This window comes from Rhynchophorus ferrugineus, unplaced genomic scaffold (assembly GCF_030347505.1).
Source record: "Rhynchophorus ferrugineus isolate W39M unplaced genomic scaffold, kcgeb_rfMv2 rfM3, whole genome shotgun sequence".
NCBI classification, from domain to species: Eukaryota; Metazoa; Arthropoda; class Insecta; order Coleoptera; family Curculionidae; genus Rhynchophorus; species Rhynchophorus ferrugineus.
The window spans coordinates 43848316-43866983 of NW_027472582.1; the positions used below are offsets into that span (position 1 = coordinate 43848316).

Sequence of the window (18668 nt, forward strand, 5' to 3'; positions counted from 1 at the left end):
TAATTTAAAACAGTGATTGAAACTGAATTGAAAATGAAAACAAATTAAGAATTTTTTATGGTGAGTTGATTTAGGACAAGTGAAATTGTTAGTACACGTGAAGATTATGTGACCGAGTTTAAAGTTAACAAAATGCAGAAGGAAAATACGAACACTGCAGAGGTTCAGCACCAATATGTTGGGCCTTACCGCTTGGAAAAAACCCTTGGCAAGGGCCAAACTGGTAAGACTTATAGTATTCTAAAGTATTAATAGTAACGATATTTACTTACTCTTGTAAATATACATCTAAATAAAAAAAGTTATATTAAGCAATTATATTAAATTGGGGACTATCCATTAATTCCATGTAACTATTTTATAATATTTGTATCATAATATCACAATATATTTATATATATATATATATATATATATATATTTTTTTTTTTTTTAATTTATATAATTTGTGACTTGCTATTTATCATTACCTATTCAGGTTTATTAACATATTTTGACCATTCAATAAAATTAGTAATGCGGTAGAAAAGTTTTTAAATCCATTATAGAATTTTGAAATCGATTTTTGGAGACTGGAAATCTCTGACACTAGGGTAAGGTCGGTCATTAGCATCACACATATATACATATATTTTTTTAAAATAAATTATTATGCTAAAGCGCCTTTGGGATAAATATATTAAATATATTTGCAAATATGTATTTATCACTTAATATGTATAACAAAGTTCTGTGTATATAATACAGTCAATTCTTTTAAGTTATTTAATTAATTTCCTAACCTTTGTCAACTATAAAACGGATATGTGATTATAGATATGTTTAATATTGAATTTAAATTACGACACTGAAATGAAAAGCCAGTATATGATGTCTCAATTACTTTAATTTTTGCACGTAAATGTGTCAAATAGATTAATACACGTTCTAACAAAACACTTTTATGAATATAATTTAATTAAATCTAACTTAGGATATATAATAGAAATAATTGTTTACGTCCAGATTAATCCCAAGATATTTAGCATTGTTACTTTATGTAATAAGAGTATTATTCATATATATATATATATATATATATATATATATATATATAACCAAGCTGGGTAAGACCGGATGTATTCTGGAATGGTCTCTTAAGTTGATTACTGTTTAGTCGGTAGGCTTTATAACGAAGACCGTGGATTCAGTCCAGATAAGCCTTGGTTTGTAAAAAACGAGACGGTTAAAAACATATTAATACTTTTTGGAATATTATATGGCTTAATAAAAATATAATTATATATAATATATATATAATTATATATATATATATATATATATATATATATATATATATATATATATATATATATATATATATATATATATTGGTATATGAACAGGTTGGTTGTAGATGCAATATGCACTGATTTACACTCGTCGCCTTTTATTCTCTGTCTGGGTCTACTTATTTATATTTTTATTTGCATGATGCAGTTTTCTGCTTGCTTCTTCGATATTGTCTTCAATAGTAAGTATCGCAGTACTATCAGCAAATGTACATATGTCACACTAGGTAAAGAACCTAAAACACTTCCTTTTGTTTCTTCCATTGTTGTTACCACTTACTTCCACGTGTCCCTTATGCCAGACTTTATTGAAGCCTTGCGCTACTTCCAAATAATGTAATTGTTAGATTATATAATTTTAATTTTAAATTATGTTATTTTTAATGTTTGGTGATTTTGTTAAATTAATTAAATTAATTGCTCCTGATACCGCACATGCTCCATAAATGAAATTGGCAATTATAGCTGACCGATGCACATTTTTTTTGTGGATGACAGACAATTTTCAGTTTAATAATGAGTAAATGTCTGATTTAAATCATTATATATATTATATATACTATTATCTAGTAAAACTACAATAACATTAAGATTAAATGATTTAAATGAAGTGTTATTTGTTGAAAATATTCGTTTTAATTCTTTAATTTCCGCTTTAGGTCTCAATAGTTTAAGGACGTTGAAGTTGAAAGAAAAAAAATACGTGTGCTGAATCGAAAATTCATGAAATAAAATTATCGCTTGTGTTAGAGATGTCGGCCGATGAGAAAAATATCGAGATTTCGATATTTTCAAAAAAATATTAATATATACCGATATATCGGAGGAAAAAAATATCGAAATTATTTAAATATGGGATATTTTCAAAATTCCTTTTTTTTTTAAATATCGATATATCGGTCAAAAAGATATCGATATTTTTTCGGCAGTCCTAGCTTGTGTCAAACATTGAAGGACACTGTCGTCAAGACCCAAGATGAGTTTAAGTGATATTTCAATATGAGAACATTTCATCACTTCAAAATTCGTAAATAGCTAAATTTTTACATATTTAGATCTCCTTAATCTATCTGCTCTCTTATCTTTAGTTTGAATTTTATTATCATTAATTTAATACTTAAATATTCTAGTTTTCCAAGCATTTTAACTCTTAGAAATTAGTGTTTATAGTTCATGAAATAATAAGCTGTAATTTTATTTAGTAATAATACCTTTTTCGCACGCGTACTATGTTCTGTTTTTATATAGATTTTTTGAACAATTTCCATGGGTTTGTCTAGTTTCCGCTTGAAAACCATGTATAGTCCAACTAGTATCATCTCCTCTTTAACTCTAAAAATTATTAGATCTCGATGCAAATGGCCCAATATACATTACATTTCTATCAAATTGCATCTACTCCGTAACGTACTACCTTATTTTGGAAAGCTTGTAAAAAATATTACAATACTGTTCCTGGTCGATCCTACTGATTTCAATCATTATATTGTAAAACTACTGTTCCTGGTCGATACCATATAGTTAATATGGTTTTGTTATGTTATGTAGTACTAACACTGCGGATAGTTTCCAAAAAGTCTGTACGATCGTCATATTTATAATCGTCTAGATTTTTTTCTTTTGAAATATGTTCTTTCCGTATAAGTAGAACATTGGTGAATGTCTTCTATTATTTCATTACTATCTGCTTTATCATCGACGAATGTAACACCTTGTGATACATTGTAATCCCGGGCCGGCGTTGGCATCTACTGGAGGTCATGTTTATAGAACAGTAATAACTCTTTGGTGCCAAATAGAACAATATAAACTGGACGACATGCGGTTCTGGCAGGATGGTGTTACGTGCTACACAGCGAGTGTTGTGATTAATTTTGTATGAACAATTTGTGGGTATGGTTGGATTGTTGTATATTCCATGCATGACATACAGCGATTGGACAACAGTTGGAATTGGAAGTAACACTTGACATATGGACAATATAGTTGTCGTTTGGCTTTCGTAGAGTAAAGACGTGTTTGAAAGACGTCACTGACCGTCTCAGTGAAACGAAATAAGATCTCATCTATGTCACAAATATAGCGTTAAATACTCACAACAATAACAGTTTTAATACTGTGTTAAATTTAAAAGGTGAAAGTGCGATAGGACGAGAAAGTAAACAATAAACTATAAATATAAAATGTCTTAAACCGTTAAGGGTCGAATACGAAACAATAGATAAAAAATAAATATAAAGAAGAACACCGAAGAAAAAACAGATAGAATGGATAAATCAGCATCAGGCAAAACATAATTAGTACGACAAAATTCAGTTTTAAGCCGAGAGAACCAAATTAGAACTGAAAATAAACTAAGTACTTTATAATGCATGGATAAACGAAAGGAATGTGCGTGAGAACCTTGAAATTGCATTAGCCAATATGCAAAGACCAATAAATGCACTTCAACTGCAATTAATTAATCAAAGATGAAGAACTGGATAACTGTTAAAAATAAAAAAGAAAAGCAAATTATTCACCAGGATCATCACAAAATAAAGATTCAAGAATACCCAGACCACTTCCTATCGTAACTAATGTTAATAATTTTGACTTAACGAAACTTTAAAGGTATATTAACATATATAAAATATAAAGTTCAAAGCAACAGTACCGAATAATGGACAAATCAAATTAAAAGCCCAATGTCGTAAATCATTTACCAAAATAATAATTGCGGAATTAAATTCAAATGGATTTAAATGAAACGTTCAACAAATATACTAAAAAAAGAAAAAAAAAACAAAAATAATAAAATGAAAAATATATCCGGCTTGGTTGGCGCAGTGGTAAAAGTGACAAGACGGTCTACCAACTGTTGCGATAGTCGCGGGTTCGAATTCTGCTGGGACACGGTCGTAAATTTATGTTTGTGATTGTTTAATATTTGTGATTATCCTAGGCAAGAGTGCAAAATGCGACAAGGAAAATGATCCCACTCACGCCAGTAATCAGGCTAGATAAGACCGGATGTCTTCTGGGATGATTTTTAAGTTGGTAATTCGCCAGTCGGTAGGTTTAATGCCCAGGACCGCGGTTCGGAGCCCACGTTAAACTGTAGCTCCAGTCCAGATAAACTCTCGTTGGTAAAAAGGAAACCTAACATATAAAAAAAAATAAAAAAAATATGCGAAATTATAGTCAACAAGAAACCATTATCCATATTTGTATTAGCATATGAACATGATACGGACACAAGAACCATTTTTGGAAAATACTGCAATGCAAAAGATGTGCATTGCATTAACATACATAGAAATTCTGCAAAAGAGAACCTAGATGTATAAAATGTTCAGGCAAACATATTACTATTACTATTAAGTTACAGAAGATGTGTAGTTGCTAAAACACTACAAGAGAAAAGTAACAAACTCATTGAAGCTAAACTAAAAGAAACAGTAACAAAATTATTTATTATGTGATAAAGACATAACTACGACCTTTCACGAAATATAAAATACTTTAACATAAAACATTTTTTCCAAAGCCAAGATATAAAAATAACCGTACTTCAATATCTAGCAAATGTCTCAATTCATGTTAGCGAAAAGCTTATAAGTCTTAGGTTCGTAAACTTTAGCCAGTCTTTGTACAAAGAAAGTGAGTACATCAGCATTTCCATCGTTCGTTGCCGATCATCATTTATCTCTATTAACTAATGAGACAACAACGCTCATCTATATTTTATTACGTCCTATCAACTTCTAATCAGAGATCTCAGATCCAGAGAAAAATAACATCAATTTGAAAATGGGACACTTAACATTTCCTTTCATATATACCAAATATTCAATATATGTTGACCAAAACCTCTCCGTTACTGTTGTGTTTGCATCTGCAAGGCCTTCATTCTTTCTGGACTGAATCTCCATGGGCCCTACGTCAATGCTAACTTTGTTCCCTTCCATGTCTGCCGACACTGTACTCGCACGACATTGATCAGTTTTGTCTAGTCCGCATTAAAATTAAGTGTAACCGCAGAATAGACAGACTTAGAATGCGATCTTGCGTGTATACAGTTGTAACCAAGTTTTGTTCGTCCGAGCCACCTGAGGGCGCGCAAAGCGAGTTTATTTAATAGAGGGGGAATTTAAATATTATTATCATTTGTTTATAATATTTTCAAACTATTTTAAAAAACAACATCTAATCTCACAACTAATAACTTATTCTATAATTGTATGTTGTTTTACCTTATTTGTTTAAATAATGTTTTAAATAAAATTTCTTAAAAATACAATGTTTGTATATACTGAATAGCAATTACATGTTACAATTTTGAATACAAAATGTGCTTTTCTTATTTATGTATTTTTTACAGGTACTTAACTGACACTACCCATATTTTATATTGCTATAAAAATTTTTCCATTTTTCCCTTTGCAATCCTATTTAATTTTTTCATCCACCAGAACAAGTAACATCTAATTATTATTTCTCTTATTATATTGCCTTTGCTCACTATGTTGTTCACAACTAATCATTTTTAAAAAGATCGTCATTTGCTGACAATATCTGAATGAGAACGATATTTATACCTGCTTATAACTCTTTTTGAATATTCTAATGTGAGCTGAGCAACTGCTGATTTCAAGATTTAACTTATTCTGTGATCTGTGAATATACAAATAGTATGTATTTCAAATCAAATATCGATGCAGATTGTAATTAAAGTAACAATTACTACTTACTTATTTCTGCGCTAGATTTTTTTTATTCTGGCCTAAAACCAGACTGTGCAATGCATGAGGCATACCTGGTTGCGGAGACTTGCCCTGGAGTGACAAGTTGGATCGGATTATATGGGACTCCCTCTAGGCTTACCAATACACTAAACTGAAACCGCCTCATAGTTGACCCCTGTGGGTCGCTACTGCTACTGCATTAAATTTGGGGATATGGCACCCGCTGATCGGGCAGCCGTTATTGGGCACAAGGACCCGCCTTGAGCTAACACACGACTGGATACTCTCGTATGGGGGTAAAAGTTATGACTGCAGCGACGGAGGAGATCGTTTCAGCCTGAACAAGGGGGAGGTTAGCGTGACGTGGGGCTAAGCTCTCAGCATGTCGACAAGCTCACGAACAAGCGCGCGTTTGTTGAACAAGTTGCGTAAATTTGATTATTTCTGACAAAACATGGAGCGTTTAAGATTCTCCTGAGGAGCTTATTTTGAACAATTTGAAGCCGTTTCAGTTGGTTGGGTGTAACTTGAAGTAGACATTAGATCCGTAGAGAAGTACGGACTGATTTAGCATCTTGTAAAATAAGCATTTGATGGAGATGTCTGCTAGAAAGACTAGAAGGACAGATCAGAGAAGATAGCAGAGAAGAATCAGAGAAGGTTTGCTATCCCTGAACCTTTCTGGATTTGGGAATTCCAGCCATGGAATTGCTGCGGTGTCGATCTTAAGTTGCGAGACGCACAGTGCGTAACGCTTCTTATGGAAAATGATGGCCTGGGTTTTCAGGGGGTTGATTTGCAACCTCCAGAATTTGAACCACTTCGAGTTGCTTCTGTAAACGTTCTTGAATTTAACTTCGAAACTGGCGGCCGTGAAGAAAGTAATGTCGTCAGCGTAAAAAGCGACGTCAATGTGCTCTTTTCTCGGCAGATCTGTAATAAACAGGTTAAATAAGGCTGGGGCCAGCGGGGAACCTTGAGATACGCCAGCATCGATTTGTTTTCGACTGGAAAGTGTTTTCCTGATCTTGACCTGGAAAGATCGGTCCGATAGGTAGGACTTGATGAGAGCGGTTAGGTCTTCTGGGAGGCCTAACCTCACGGACTTTGCGATAAAACCATCGTGTCAGACTTTGTCGAGGGCTTTGGTTAGGCCTAGAAGGTCTGCTTCAAGCTTTTTACTTTGGTTAAGAGCGTGATGGATGTGTGCGGTTAGACGGGCAGCTTGATGCACGGATGAATGGTGAGCGCTAAAGCCGAATTGTTCATCAGAAATGATGCTGTTTTCCTTTGTGAAAGAGTTGAGTATTGCCCTCTCGGCAAACTTCGAAATGGCACTGGGAAGGCAGATGGGCCTGTAGTTAACTAACGGTAATAACCGCTATATGTGCGTGTTTCGAAGATGCCGGAAATGTTGCAGCCTCATGATGGAGTTAATGGTGTTTGCTAGTTCCGCGAGCTGCTTATGCGGGAGCTTTTTAATTGGGTAATCGATATTCCGTCGAAACCTTGAGATTTTTTGATTATAGTCTGTAGAGACTTTGGAGACACGAAATGGTTGAGAAGAAAGGCTGGGGTGACTGGTCTTTTGATGGAGTTCGATTCTTTGGTGACAGTGTCGTTGTCTTTAGGTTTAGTGTTCTCTGCAGGAGGGATGTATTCCATCTGAGCCTCGTATGTCTCTGTGAGGAGCTCGACTTTTTCTTGGTCAATGACTGCGAAATTTCCTATAACCGCTGATTTCAGGGGGGGATGACATTGTGCGTCTTCCCTGCGAGGCATTTGGAGACATGCCAGAAAGAAGGGGGGCCCTCCAGTCTTTGGTACGCGAGAAATGAGTTCCATTTCATCGCTCGCCAGATCGAGACGGCCTGCTTTACCCCCTTGCATGCTCTGTTCGTCTTCCTTTTGTCTGCAGCATCAAGGGTGAATCAAGCTAAATCTGTATAGACCATTTTTGATGCGAATTTCACGTTTAAGAGAAGCGGGAAGGTTGTTTCTCCACTGTTGGGGTTGTGATGAAATTTCGACTGTAACAGATTCGTGAGCAGACTGAATATCACGAGTTGCCTTGAGTACGGCTTCCTCTAGCTGTTCTGGAGTGTTAATTCTCGGAATTGGATCGGATTCCAGGAGAAGAGATTGGTAGTTCTTCCAGTCCATCTTTTTCCTGAATCTTGTGAGTGGGACTTCAGTGTTGGCACAGTTTACTAGTTTGAGAAAGACCGGACGGTGATCAGAGTCTAGTTCGTCAAGAATTCTAACTTCGGAAAGGCGATTTACGTCTTGAAGAATAAAAAAATCGATGACTCGTGCCGCGCCTTGAGAAGCTAAACTGGGGTGATGGGTGGATTCATCTGGCAGGGCAAGACCGTAGCCGAGATCTGTACGACGTAGCCGAGATGGCGTTACCTGCGGGGTTCGTTCTGGAGCACCTCCAGTTGGCGTGGTGGGCGTTGGGGGTATAGGGCGCCATCTATTATTTTTGGAAATTTTTCTTCGACGATTGATCTGTATTTTGTGTCGTTGAATGCAGAAGATTTCCTATATAGGAAATAGGGATGTAATCACGAAGGGACGTTCTTGGGTATCGATTTTAATGGAGGTTGTTTCGAAGTTGTTTGCTGATAACGAGGGTAGGAGCTCGTGTTTGACTCCTTTTCTGACTTTTCTGAGAATGGCGGTTCAACCGCCTCGACCCGGGGTTCTATCGTTTTTGTAGATAAATATGTGTTCGAAAGAGAGACGATGCGAAGGTTTCAGGAATGCTTCCTGGATGAGCGCGATATTGACGTCATAGAATGCAATAACGTCTTCCAATTCTGCTTGCCTTCCGCGCAAACTATTGGCAATCCATGTCATCAGTATAAGAGATTTTGGAATAGCTATTTCGAAGAAGTTAAAGAAACAGGTAAATGTTGCCGCTTAGGTAACAATAGGTAGTTCTATCCCGGATTTTAATTTCCATCTTTGCACAAATTTTGGAAGGAAGCCTTGATCGAAGAGAAGTTCACGTACCTCGTCAATGGATAGTGATTCTGGGATGTTTCTTATGATTACGCGGAATGCTCTCTTCTCCGAATGACAGAAGGAATGGTAAGAATAATTCCTTTCCTCGAGCAGGGTAGTGAGTTTTCGGTAATAAGATAATAAGAGAATGCCCTCCTTTGTGTTTCGGGTGATAATGTCAATTGATTGTGCCTTGGAGATTCTAATGAGTTCCACGAATCTTTTCTTGTCACGGAGCACTATAGGTGGTATTTTTTCCTTTGAGGGAGTTTGAGGAACAGTCGCCTAAATTATTCGTACTGTTTTTACTGTGGAAGTTAAGGTTTGGTAAGTGGCCTGGCTACTTACCTGCACAGGCTGGGTTGGTCTGGTGGTGATTTGTTTCGGTTTTGCACTAGTCTGGTGGCGAATTGAGTTATCGAAGGCTGTACGTTAGTCTTGGCTTTCGATTGGGCGGATTGAATGGTTTGGCTAGCAGCTTGGGTTCTGATTTGGAAGCATTTGCCTCTTTCGCCTTGTTGTCGGTAGCTGGTTTTCCTGAGGTGGAGTGATGGGCCCTTGTTTCCTTTTTCTCACCAAGGTGAAACCATCATCTGGATCTTCAGTTTCGCCGGACCGTTGTGCGGATTTAGCTGGTGTCTGGGTATGGGCTTCTGTGGCAGTGGCAGTCTTTATTTCAGGTCTTCTTCTTTCTGATTTCAGGTCTTTGGTATTTTTGAGCTCTTTTCCAGATTTTCCGCCTGTCTATTCAGGGCGTCTGTCTGCGTTTGGGTGAATATTTTCGCTTACAGAAGCAATTTTATGTTTTTTTGGCGGAGTCACTGGTGGTAGCGTGATAATAGATCGACCGTCTCAGGGAAAGTTTCGGGTAATTCTCGGAAGCTCAGGTAGTTTCGGCGGACCGGACATGGCCGTTCTCTTCGAGAGCTAGCACGGAACTGTGTTTTGCTATAGAGCAGAATCCTTTGAAAAATAATTAATTTTATTTGAGCCTTCACATCTTAGAAAATAATATTCATATTAGGATTTTGCTTAAATTTACCTTAAATGCTACAAAAATAATATCATAACACATTTCCTTGAAATTATACATGAAAATAGAAAAAAAAAACAAATCAAAACAACGATTTAGTACAAATATTTAAAGCGGAATGGAATTAATGTCATCTGGGAACAATGACAGTGTCATCAAGCCTGACAAAGCACCTCGTGGCTACACAACAAGTGGCTGTTGTCCGTTTCAAGCTTCCTGAATAGGGTTCAATATTGACTACCGAACTTTTTACGATACTCGAAAGCTTTACCCTACATTGCAATAAAATCCTTTCAAAGAATGGTAAATCTTTACCGATTCCCAAAATTCCATCGAATGTTTCCTGGTACTGAAATTCAACCATCCTCTGGTCACCGATTCAATCATCATTCATACCCTCTACGTGTATACTAAATGAAATACCCTCTACCGGGAAACGAACGAGCGGACAGTGCAGTTAAATCGTTAGTCTCCTCTACCCTCCTCATCACAAATGTTGCCTCCAGATTGACCTTATCCTATTCATTTCGTGTTTCACGAACGAGGTACAGCGTCGTTGGACCTAGGAGGCCAATCATAACAAGCTTTTTGATATTAAAACTGTTTTTTTCTCTCTTCACGTTCTTTCCCTTCTCCACCGTGTCGTCAATCGACTGAGATTGGGTCACGGTTGTCTCTCACGATTACTTGATAACATCGAGCCCGCCTGCTCACTGTGAGTTTTGTCACTGTGTTCTTACTTCAATCTACCACATACTGGGAGACTGTCCAAGATTCGCCCATATTAGAACTAATAATGGGCTACAAACTTCAGGAATTCATTAACAGGAAAAAATACATACAGATTTCTCGGATTTCTACGATAAATCGATTATCTCTATAAAGTCTAGTCTATGCTGATATAAGTGTCGCTGACCAAATAACCATTATCACTTCGGCGTGGGTACTAGTGTCTGCGCTGTCTGGATGGAGTCTCTACTTTGATATTGTTGTGCTTGTTGACTTGTATTTATGTCAAGTTTTAGAATGTATTTACACTAATTATACTTTTAGTCCCCCTTGATTGTGTTATTAATTTTAATTTATTTATTAATTTATTATTTTATATATACATTTTATGTCTGTCATCGTCTGCATTATATCTACACCTTGCTGTTTTATAGTTACAGAATGACGACATTTGTCAAAGCGATAAAAAAGTGGCTATTGTTATTGCCGGAGAAAATCTGTAAGATAGTAATGTATGTAAAACCTCCATAAGAAAAATAAATATAACACGACATAACATCAGCCATCCAATAGGACCCCTTTTAGTAAGTTTTTTTGAATCAAAAAAATAATCTAGAACAATTAGTAAAATACCACAAAAAACAAATATAAAAGGCTGTTTAACGTTATTGGAATAGCAATAGATGGTCACCAACTGATACCAATAATTTTTCTATATGTGGAATCTACCCAGATCCTATCCATATCTATCGCATTTGATAATTTCGGCAAGGAGGAAGGAATTAACACGAATGAGAATCCTGAAAATTACCGCAATATATATATATGTTTATGTGTTATATCAGGTAACTGTTACGGCCCTGGCCATTGTATTCGAGAAATTTCGGCTATGTGCAAATGACATGTGTTGAACAGACTTCTAAATAATATGTTTTCCAGATTGAATTTTTAGTCTGTTTAGTAATAGATAAAAAATTAAAAAAAAAGTCATTTTTATAAAATAAAATAGCAGTTTAAAGTAAATTAATAGTTTCTGTGACCCAATCCCTTTAATATTTCATAATTTATTTATATATAATTCGTCATTTGTCTTTAATAAGAATATAATGTTTTCATTAAAAGTTTATTTTATTTTTATTTATAGTCGACGTTTGACTTTTACAGAGTAAAGATGTGTTCGGAGAGACGGTCAGTGAAACGAAACAAGAGTGCAACATCTGTGTCACAAATGCGGCGTTACAAAAAAAGTCTAACAATAACATTTTACAGACTGGTCAAAAAGTGAAAGTGCAATCTGAAAAAAGGTCAGTTCAGTAGAAAATAAATGCAAAATGCCATAAAACTTTAAGGGTCGAAAACTCAACATCTGGACCACAAATGCGGCGTAGGATAATTTGAAACATAAAAATAACAGTATTATTTCAACAATATATAAAAAAATATGGAGAAGAACACTGCAGAAATAACAGATAAAATGGAAATATCGATATCAGGCGTATCACATATTGCAATTTTGAATGTAGAGAACACAACTAGAACCCAGAACGAACAGGCACTCTGCAATGCGTGAATGAACGAAAAGTTGACGCGGGAGAGTTTTGAAATTGCATTAACCAATATGCAAAAACAAATAAATGCCCTCCAGCTACAACTAAATAAACAAAGCTCTGAGGGGAAGGACAAAACAACGATAAACCACCAAGCCAACAAAAGCAGTCCAATTGTTAAATACGAAACAGATGAAGAAGAATTGCAGAAAGAAGTAGGCTGGATAACGGTTAAAAATAAAAAAAGAAAAGCAAATAATTCTCGAGGATCTTCACTACAGCAAATAAAAATAAAACAAAATAAGGAACACAATTAAGAAATTAGAATGTCCAGGCCACCCCCAATTATCGTAAGTAATGTTACCGACTTTGACTTGCTATACGAAACACTGAGGTCCAACTATATAGAATTCAAAACAACGGTACTAAACAATGGACGAATAAAACTGAACGCCGACTGTCGTACAACATTCACAAAAATAATAGATTGTTTAGAGTTTCTGAAACTGCAATCGCACTCTTTTGAAGATAAATAAACCAGAGACATCAAAGTTATGGCAAGAGGGCTTCCATCAACAGCTAAAAGTTTAAAAAAATATCGCAGAACTAAACCAAAATGGGGTTAAAAGCTTAATTGCGACAAATATTTAAAAAAAGAAAAGATTAAAAATAACAAAGGATAAATTTTAGTCCACAAGAAGTCATTACCTCTATTTATGTTAGCCTTTGAACATGATACGGACACAAAAACTATTTTTGGTATTAAAAGAATTTTAGGGGTCGAAATAAAAATCGAACTTCTAAAAAAATCGAACTTAATACCGCAATTCAAAAGATGCCAATTGCATGGTCACACACAGAAATTCTGCAGAAGAGAACCTAGATGTGTAAAATGTTCAGGTAAACATATCACCACAGAGTGTAGAAACCCAAAGAAGTTAAGCCGAAATGTGCAAACTACAATGAAGCGTATCCGCAAGTTATAGAGGATGTGTAGTTGCTAAAACACTACAAGAGAGGAGAAATAAAGTAGCTCAAGTTAAACATCAAGAAAAAATGAGTGAAAAGTATCAACCGAAAAAATATAACAACGTTAATGGTGAAATGACTTATGCCCAAAGTATCAGTCAAAGTAACAAATGAGACACCAAGGAAGATGAAGTAACTACCAACGAATTGCTACTTAAAAAAATAGGAAAGCTGGACAGACAAGAAAAAATGATCGAATATTTTTCCGAAAGGATTGAAAAACTAGAAATGAAAAACATTAGGCCTGTGGCTCCAAAAACCCGAAATGGCAAATAAAGATATTCGCATAGCAATTTGGAATGCTAATGGAATCCAGCAACATCACGCTACCCTACAAGTATTCCTAGATATGCAATAAATTGATATTTGCCTAATATCAGAAACCCATTTAACAAAAGAATCCTTTAAAAAATTTAGAGGATACACATTCTATCATATCATACATCCAGCTAACACCGCAAGAGGAGGAAGTGCAATAATAATAAAAAAGAACATTTCCCACCATCAAGAACCCGGGCTCAGTACAGCAAAAAATCAGGTAACAGCAGTAACTCTTAAATCAAGCAGATATAAGGTTACAATAGCCGCAATTTATTGTCCACCAAGATATAATCAAAAAAAGGACAATTATTTGAATGTCCTAAGCAACTTGGGAGAAAAATTTATAATTGGAGGTGATTTTAATGCAAAAAATACAAGATGGGGATCTAGAAAACCAACCTATTGGCCGGCTGATCAAGAGAAAACCCCAGACCTGTTAGATTTCTTCATAGTAAGAAACATAACGTCCAACAATATAAAACTCGAAGAAAATTTTTAGCTAAGTTCAGATCACACGCCAGTGATTCTAACGTTGAGCGAAAATATAATAAGAAAAAAAAGAAACCCAACGTTAACAAACAAGAAAACAGACTGGGAAGGATTTTCTGAAGAATTGAACAAACGAATTCAACTAAATGTACCCCTCAAGATAACTGAACAATTAAATCTTGAAGCAGAAAAATTCGTAGTAGATATACAACAAGCTGCTTGGAATAATACTCCAGAAATTAGGAGTACAACTAAAGAAATTAGTTATCTAAAAGAAGTGAAGAAAATGGTAGCTAAAAAACGTAAATTACGAAAAAAATGGCAACAAAACAGAACACCTGAAAATAAAAACAGTTTAAACAATATAACCCAAAGACTGAAAAGAGAAATACTGGAAATAAAAAACAACACCATAAATGATTATCTCAGAAATTTAACAGATGATAAAGAAACTGATTACTCACTCTGGAAAGCCACAAAATATCTAAAGCGCTTATGTCTACACAGTCCGTCTATAAGAGACCTATGCGGAAATTGGGTACGTGACAATCGCCAAAAAGCAGAAGCATTTGCTGAATATCTAGAAAAAAATTTCAAACCAAACGAAACTAATATTGAACATAATTGAATTAGTCACGCCGAAAGACTTAACCAAAGTTATTAAAACTGACATTAACCCCAGGAAATCACCAGGCTATGATTAAATAACAGGAGAATTACTGCATAAATTACCAAGAAAGGGAATTATAAAACTCACCAACATGATCAATACAGCATTTAGATTAAAACATGTCCCAGACATTTGGAAGATGGCGGAAATTATAATGATCCCAACACCTGGGAAGTCACCAAACGAAATAAAAGCCTATAGACCTATAGCACTGCTGCCAGTATTATCTAAGGTTTTTGAAAAACTCCTGCTGAAAAGAATAAAACCGATCATAGAGAGAAAAAACCTAATACCAACACACCAGTTTGGGTTTATTAACAAGCACTCAACAATTGACCAGGTCCACAGAATAACAGATGTTATTGAAAAAGCCTACGAAAGTCAAAAAGTATGCTCAGCTATATTCTTAGATGTAGTACAAGCCTTCGATAAGGTTTGGCATGAAGGCCTTGTTCATAAACTAGAGAAAATGCTACCAAAACAACACACCTAACTATTAAAATCATACATTACAACCAGAATATTTAGAGTCAAACAAGAAGAAGCTTACTCTACAATAAAAGAAGCTAAAGCAGGTGTGTCACAAGAAAGTGTACTGGGACCAATGCTTTATCTACTTTACATTTGTGATATACCACGAATGGAAAATATCACGATGGCTACATTTGCTGATGATACTGCGATTATAGCTGTCAAAGACAATAGTGAAGAAGCCTCATGAAAATTACAGCAGGCAAGTGACAATATAAATAACCGGACACAAGCTTGGAAAATAAGAATTAATGAAAGTAAATCTGTACATGTGCAGTTCACCTATAAACATACCGTACAAGCACCAGTAACATTAAATAACACTATCATTCCATATAGCAACAACGCTAAATAAATCGGAATGAATCTCGATGCAAAACTTCGCTGGAAGAAACATATAAAGAAGAAAAGAAAAGAACTGGAATTGAAATATACGAAAATGTACTGGCTAATTGGAAGAAAATCACAATTATCAGTACATAATAAATTGCTATTATATAAGCAAATATTGAAACCTATATGGACATACGGAGATTGTCAATTATGGGGATGTTCTGCAAAGAGTAACATAAACAAAATACAAAATTTTCAGAACAAAGTCCTGATAGAAATTGCGGGTGCACCCAAATAATATAGGACTGATTACCTACATCGAGACCTTCAGATACTCACAGTAAGTCAAGAAATCAAGAAAAATGCAAGGGGGCATGAGGACAGACTCCATTCGCATACAAATATTGAAATATTGCAACTTTTGGATACATACAGACATATAGGATACATATAGACTCAAAAGAATCAAACCATCTGATCTTGTGTAGTGTTGTGTGGTGAGGTGCATATATTAAAAATTCAGCAGTGACATGTATAAACATTGTTTCACCAGAGACTGAGTTAGGGCCGATGGGTCCTCCTAGTTATATACCTAGATTTAAGTTAGCATAAAGACAAATTGTAGGTTAGACGGAAACGACTAGTAACAATGTATTAATTAAATAATAAAAAAATATTTATTAAACATTTGTTTTGATATTTTTAAACAATGGAAAAAATGAATATCGCATGCTGCTCTTTTAAAAATATTGGTAGGTGGTTTGGGTCTTTAAGATGTCATAAAAATTTTGGAGGCAATTAACGCTTTGAAAGAAAACACTGAATCATCTCCAAATAATAGACTTAAGTTCATCGAGAGGAATTTGATGAGTATTCTCGTATTTTAAGTTAGTTTAAATTTAAGTTTTAAAAAGCTGGCGCACAATGGTTTCAGCAATCGATAAAGCAAAATTATACCTGATAGTAGAATTCAAAGCGTTTATAAATAATAAGAGAATATAAAAAGACATAACAACACCATAAGGCTTAGAGGCCAGAAAGTGGGGAGAACCTGACATTTCAACTCTGAGGCGATTTCAGAAACCAGACAAAGAAGCTTAGCGTTGGTTTTATATCAATTTTACAACAATACCCAGTTCAATCTCTAGATTTTGTTCCTTCTGACTTTTGGCCTTTTTCACGCTTAAGAAAATAGAAAACGATTTTTTTGATCAAACGAAAGATATACTATAATAGTTACGTAATTTCTAAGCTTTACAAAACTATAATAACACGAGCCTTGTAATTTAATAATTAGAAAATTATTGGAATTAACATATTGATGTTTGAAAAAAACTATACTGGAAAATAAAATCTTTTGTAAAAGTATAAATCCGTTTTTTCTTTTTCAATTGCAAATATTAATTTATTGAACAACCTATTTAATTTTATTATATTTTTTGTCTAATCTACTTTAGAAGATACTATATGGCCACTATATTATTTTTTATAATGTATTTTTTATTCATATATTTGGTAAGTTTTGCTTATTTGATTATATAAGTAGACTGGGATTTTAGTTTCCGATAAAAATTTGGTTTTAATTCAATTTTAACACCGTCGTTTTCAATAGATTATTTTTAGATTCACTTTTTTCTATGTGTTAAGACCCATTTTTTAGTAGAGCCTTATTTACTTTTTGAATGATTAATGAGAGAAGAATATTATGATTATAGGTCTTTAAATTAGTTGTCCGGGCAAGTAAGAGCCAACAGTCTTTTCGATATCGTAGGGCTAACTGGCTTCGAATTGGCTGATTATGTTTTGGAATAAAGTGTGTATTAGTATTCGTATAATAATGCCAACATCTTATTATTAATACTGTATTTTTTAATATTTTTCAACAATATGTTTTGTTTTAGGGTTGGTCAAGCTGGGAGTGCATTGTGTTACTGGAAAGAAAGTGGCAATTAAGATAATAAATCGTGAAAAACTGAGTGAAAGCGTTTTAATGAAGGTAAGCCTTAATATACTTATACTCTATTCAAAGTTATTTTGTACATACGTTATTTAAATTTGTGACGTCAAAACCTGGCAATGTTGCCGTATTAACTTTGAGTTTTAGTTCAGTTTGGCTTTAACATAAAACAAAATTATAGTTTAAATAAAATAATGAAACAAAAATGTTATCAAACATAATTAGTTTATTTTAACATTATAGTACATCTAATGCATATATTATCGAAGAACTTAAAACTACAATTAAGAACACAGGTATAATAGTTTGTAGGTTAGAGTTGTTTTAATATATTTACTTTGAACTTTTTTCCCCACCAGCCATGAGCTATAATTTTAGGAGGGTTTTTTTATGTAGTGGTATCCTCCTAGAGGCCTAATCCACCTAATTAACAATTATATATCAAAGTAATGTATTTTACTTTCATTAGAGTTAGTTTATGTTTCATTAATTTTGTTTCCTTCTATGGTGTGTTTACTTGTTAAGTCATCTTGATATCACTCAATATTTTTTTCTTTTGCTATTAGCTGTGTACGTCATTCTTGATAAAATTAATCACTGAATTCTGCTTAATGCATTTACCTTATCTATAAGACAGTTAGTATTCATCCTCTCCTTATACATTATAACCGAATGCTCATGTTTAATTCTGAGCAATTACAATTATATCTATGCATACAAATCTTTCACACCCTACAATACCATTTTCTACATTTATACTCTATTAATTATGTGCATAATTTTTGTTGTTTCAACTCTCATTACTCTGTCTTGGGCATTTCCAGTATTGCATAGCATTATTACATATCCTGAAAGTTTTTTTTAGTCGCTGTCACATTCCGAGTCACTATCCAAGTCAATCACTAAACCGTTAATTTCCAATCTGTTTAAACCATGTTCACGATTCCACCATTTTTAATTTC

General features: G+C 34.3%; 1 protein-coding gene across 2 annotated transcripts in view; it reads left to right on the forward strand.

Annotated features, from left to right (window-relative positions):
* Nucleotides 1-18668, forward strand: part of sff (BRSK family serine/threonine-protein kinase sugar-free frosting) — a 46344-nt gene continuing 27676 nt past the window's right edge. For both annotated transcript variants that reach the window (XM_076399470.1, XM_076399471.1), the window contains exons 1-2: nt 1-223; nt 17651-17745. In XM_076399470.1, coding sequence (XP_076255585.1) covers nt 133-223; nt 17651-17745 — 186 coding nt within the window. In that variant the 5' untranslated portion in view covers nt 1-132. The remainder of the gene's footprint in view (nt 224-17650; nt 17746-18668) is intronic.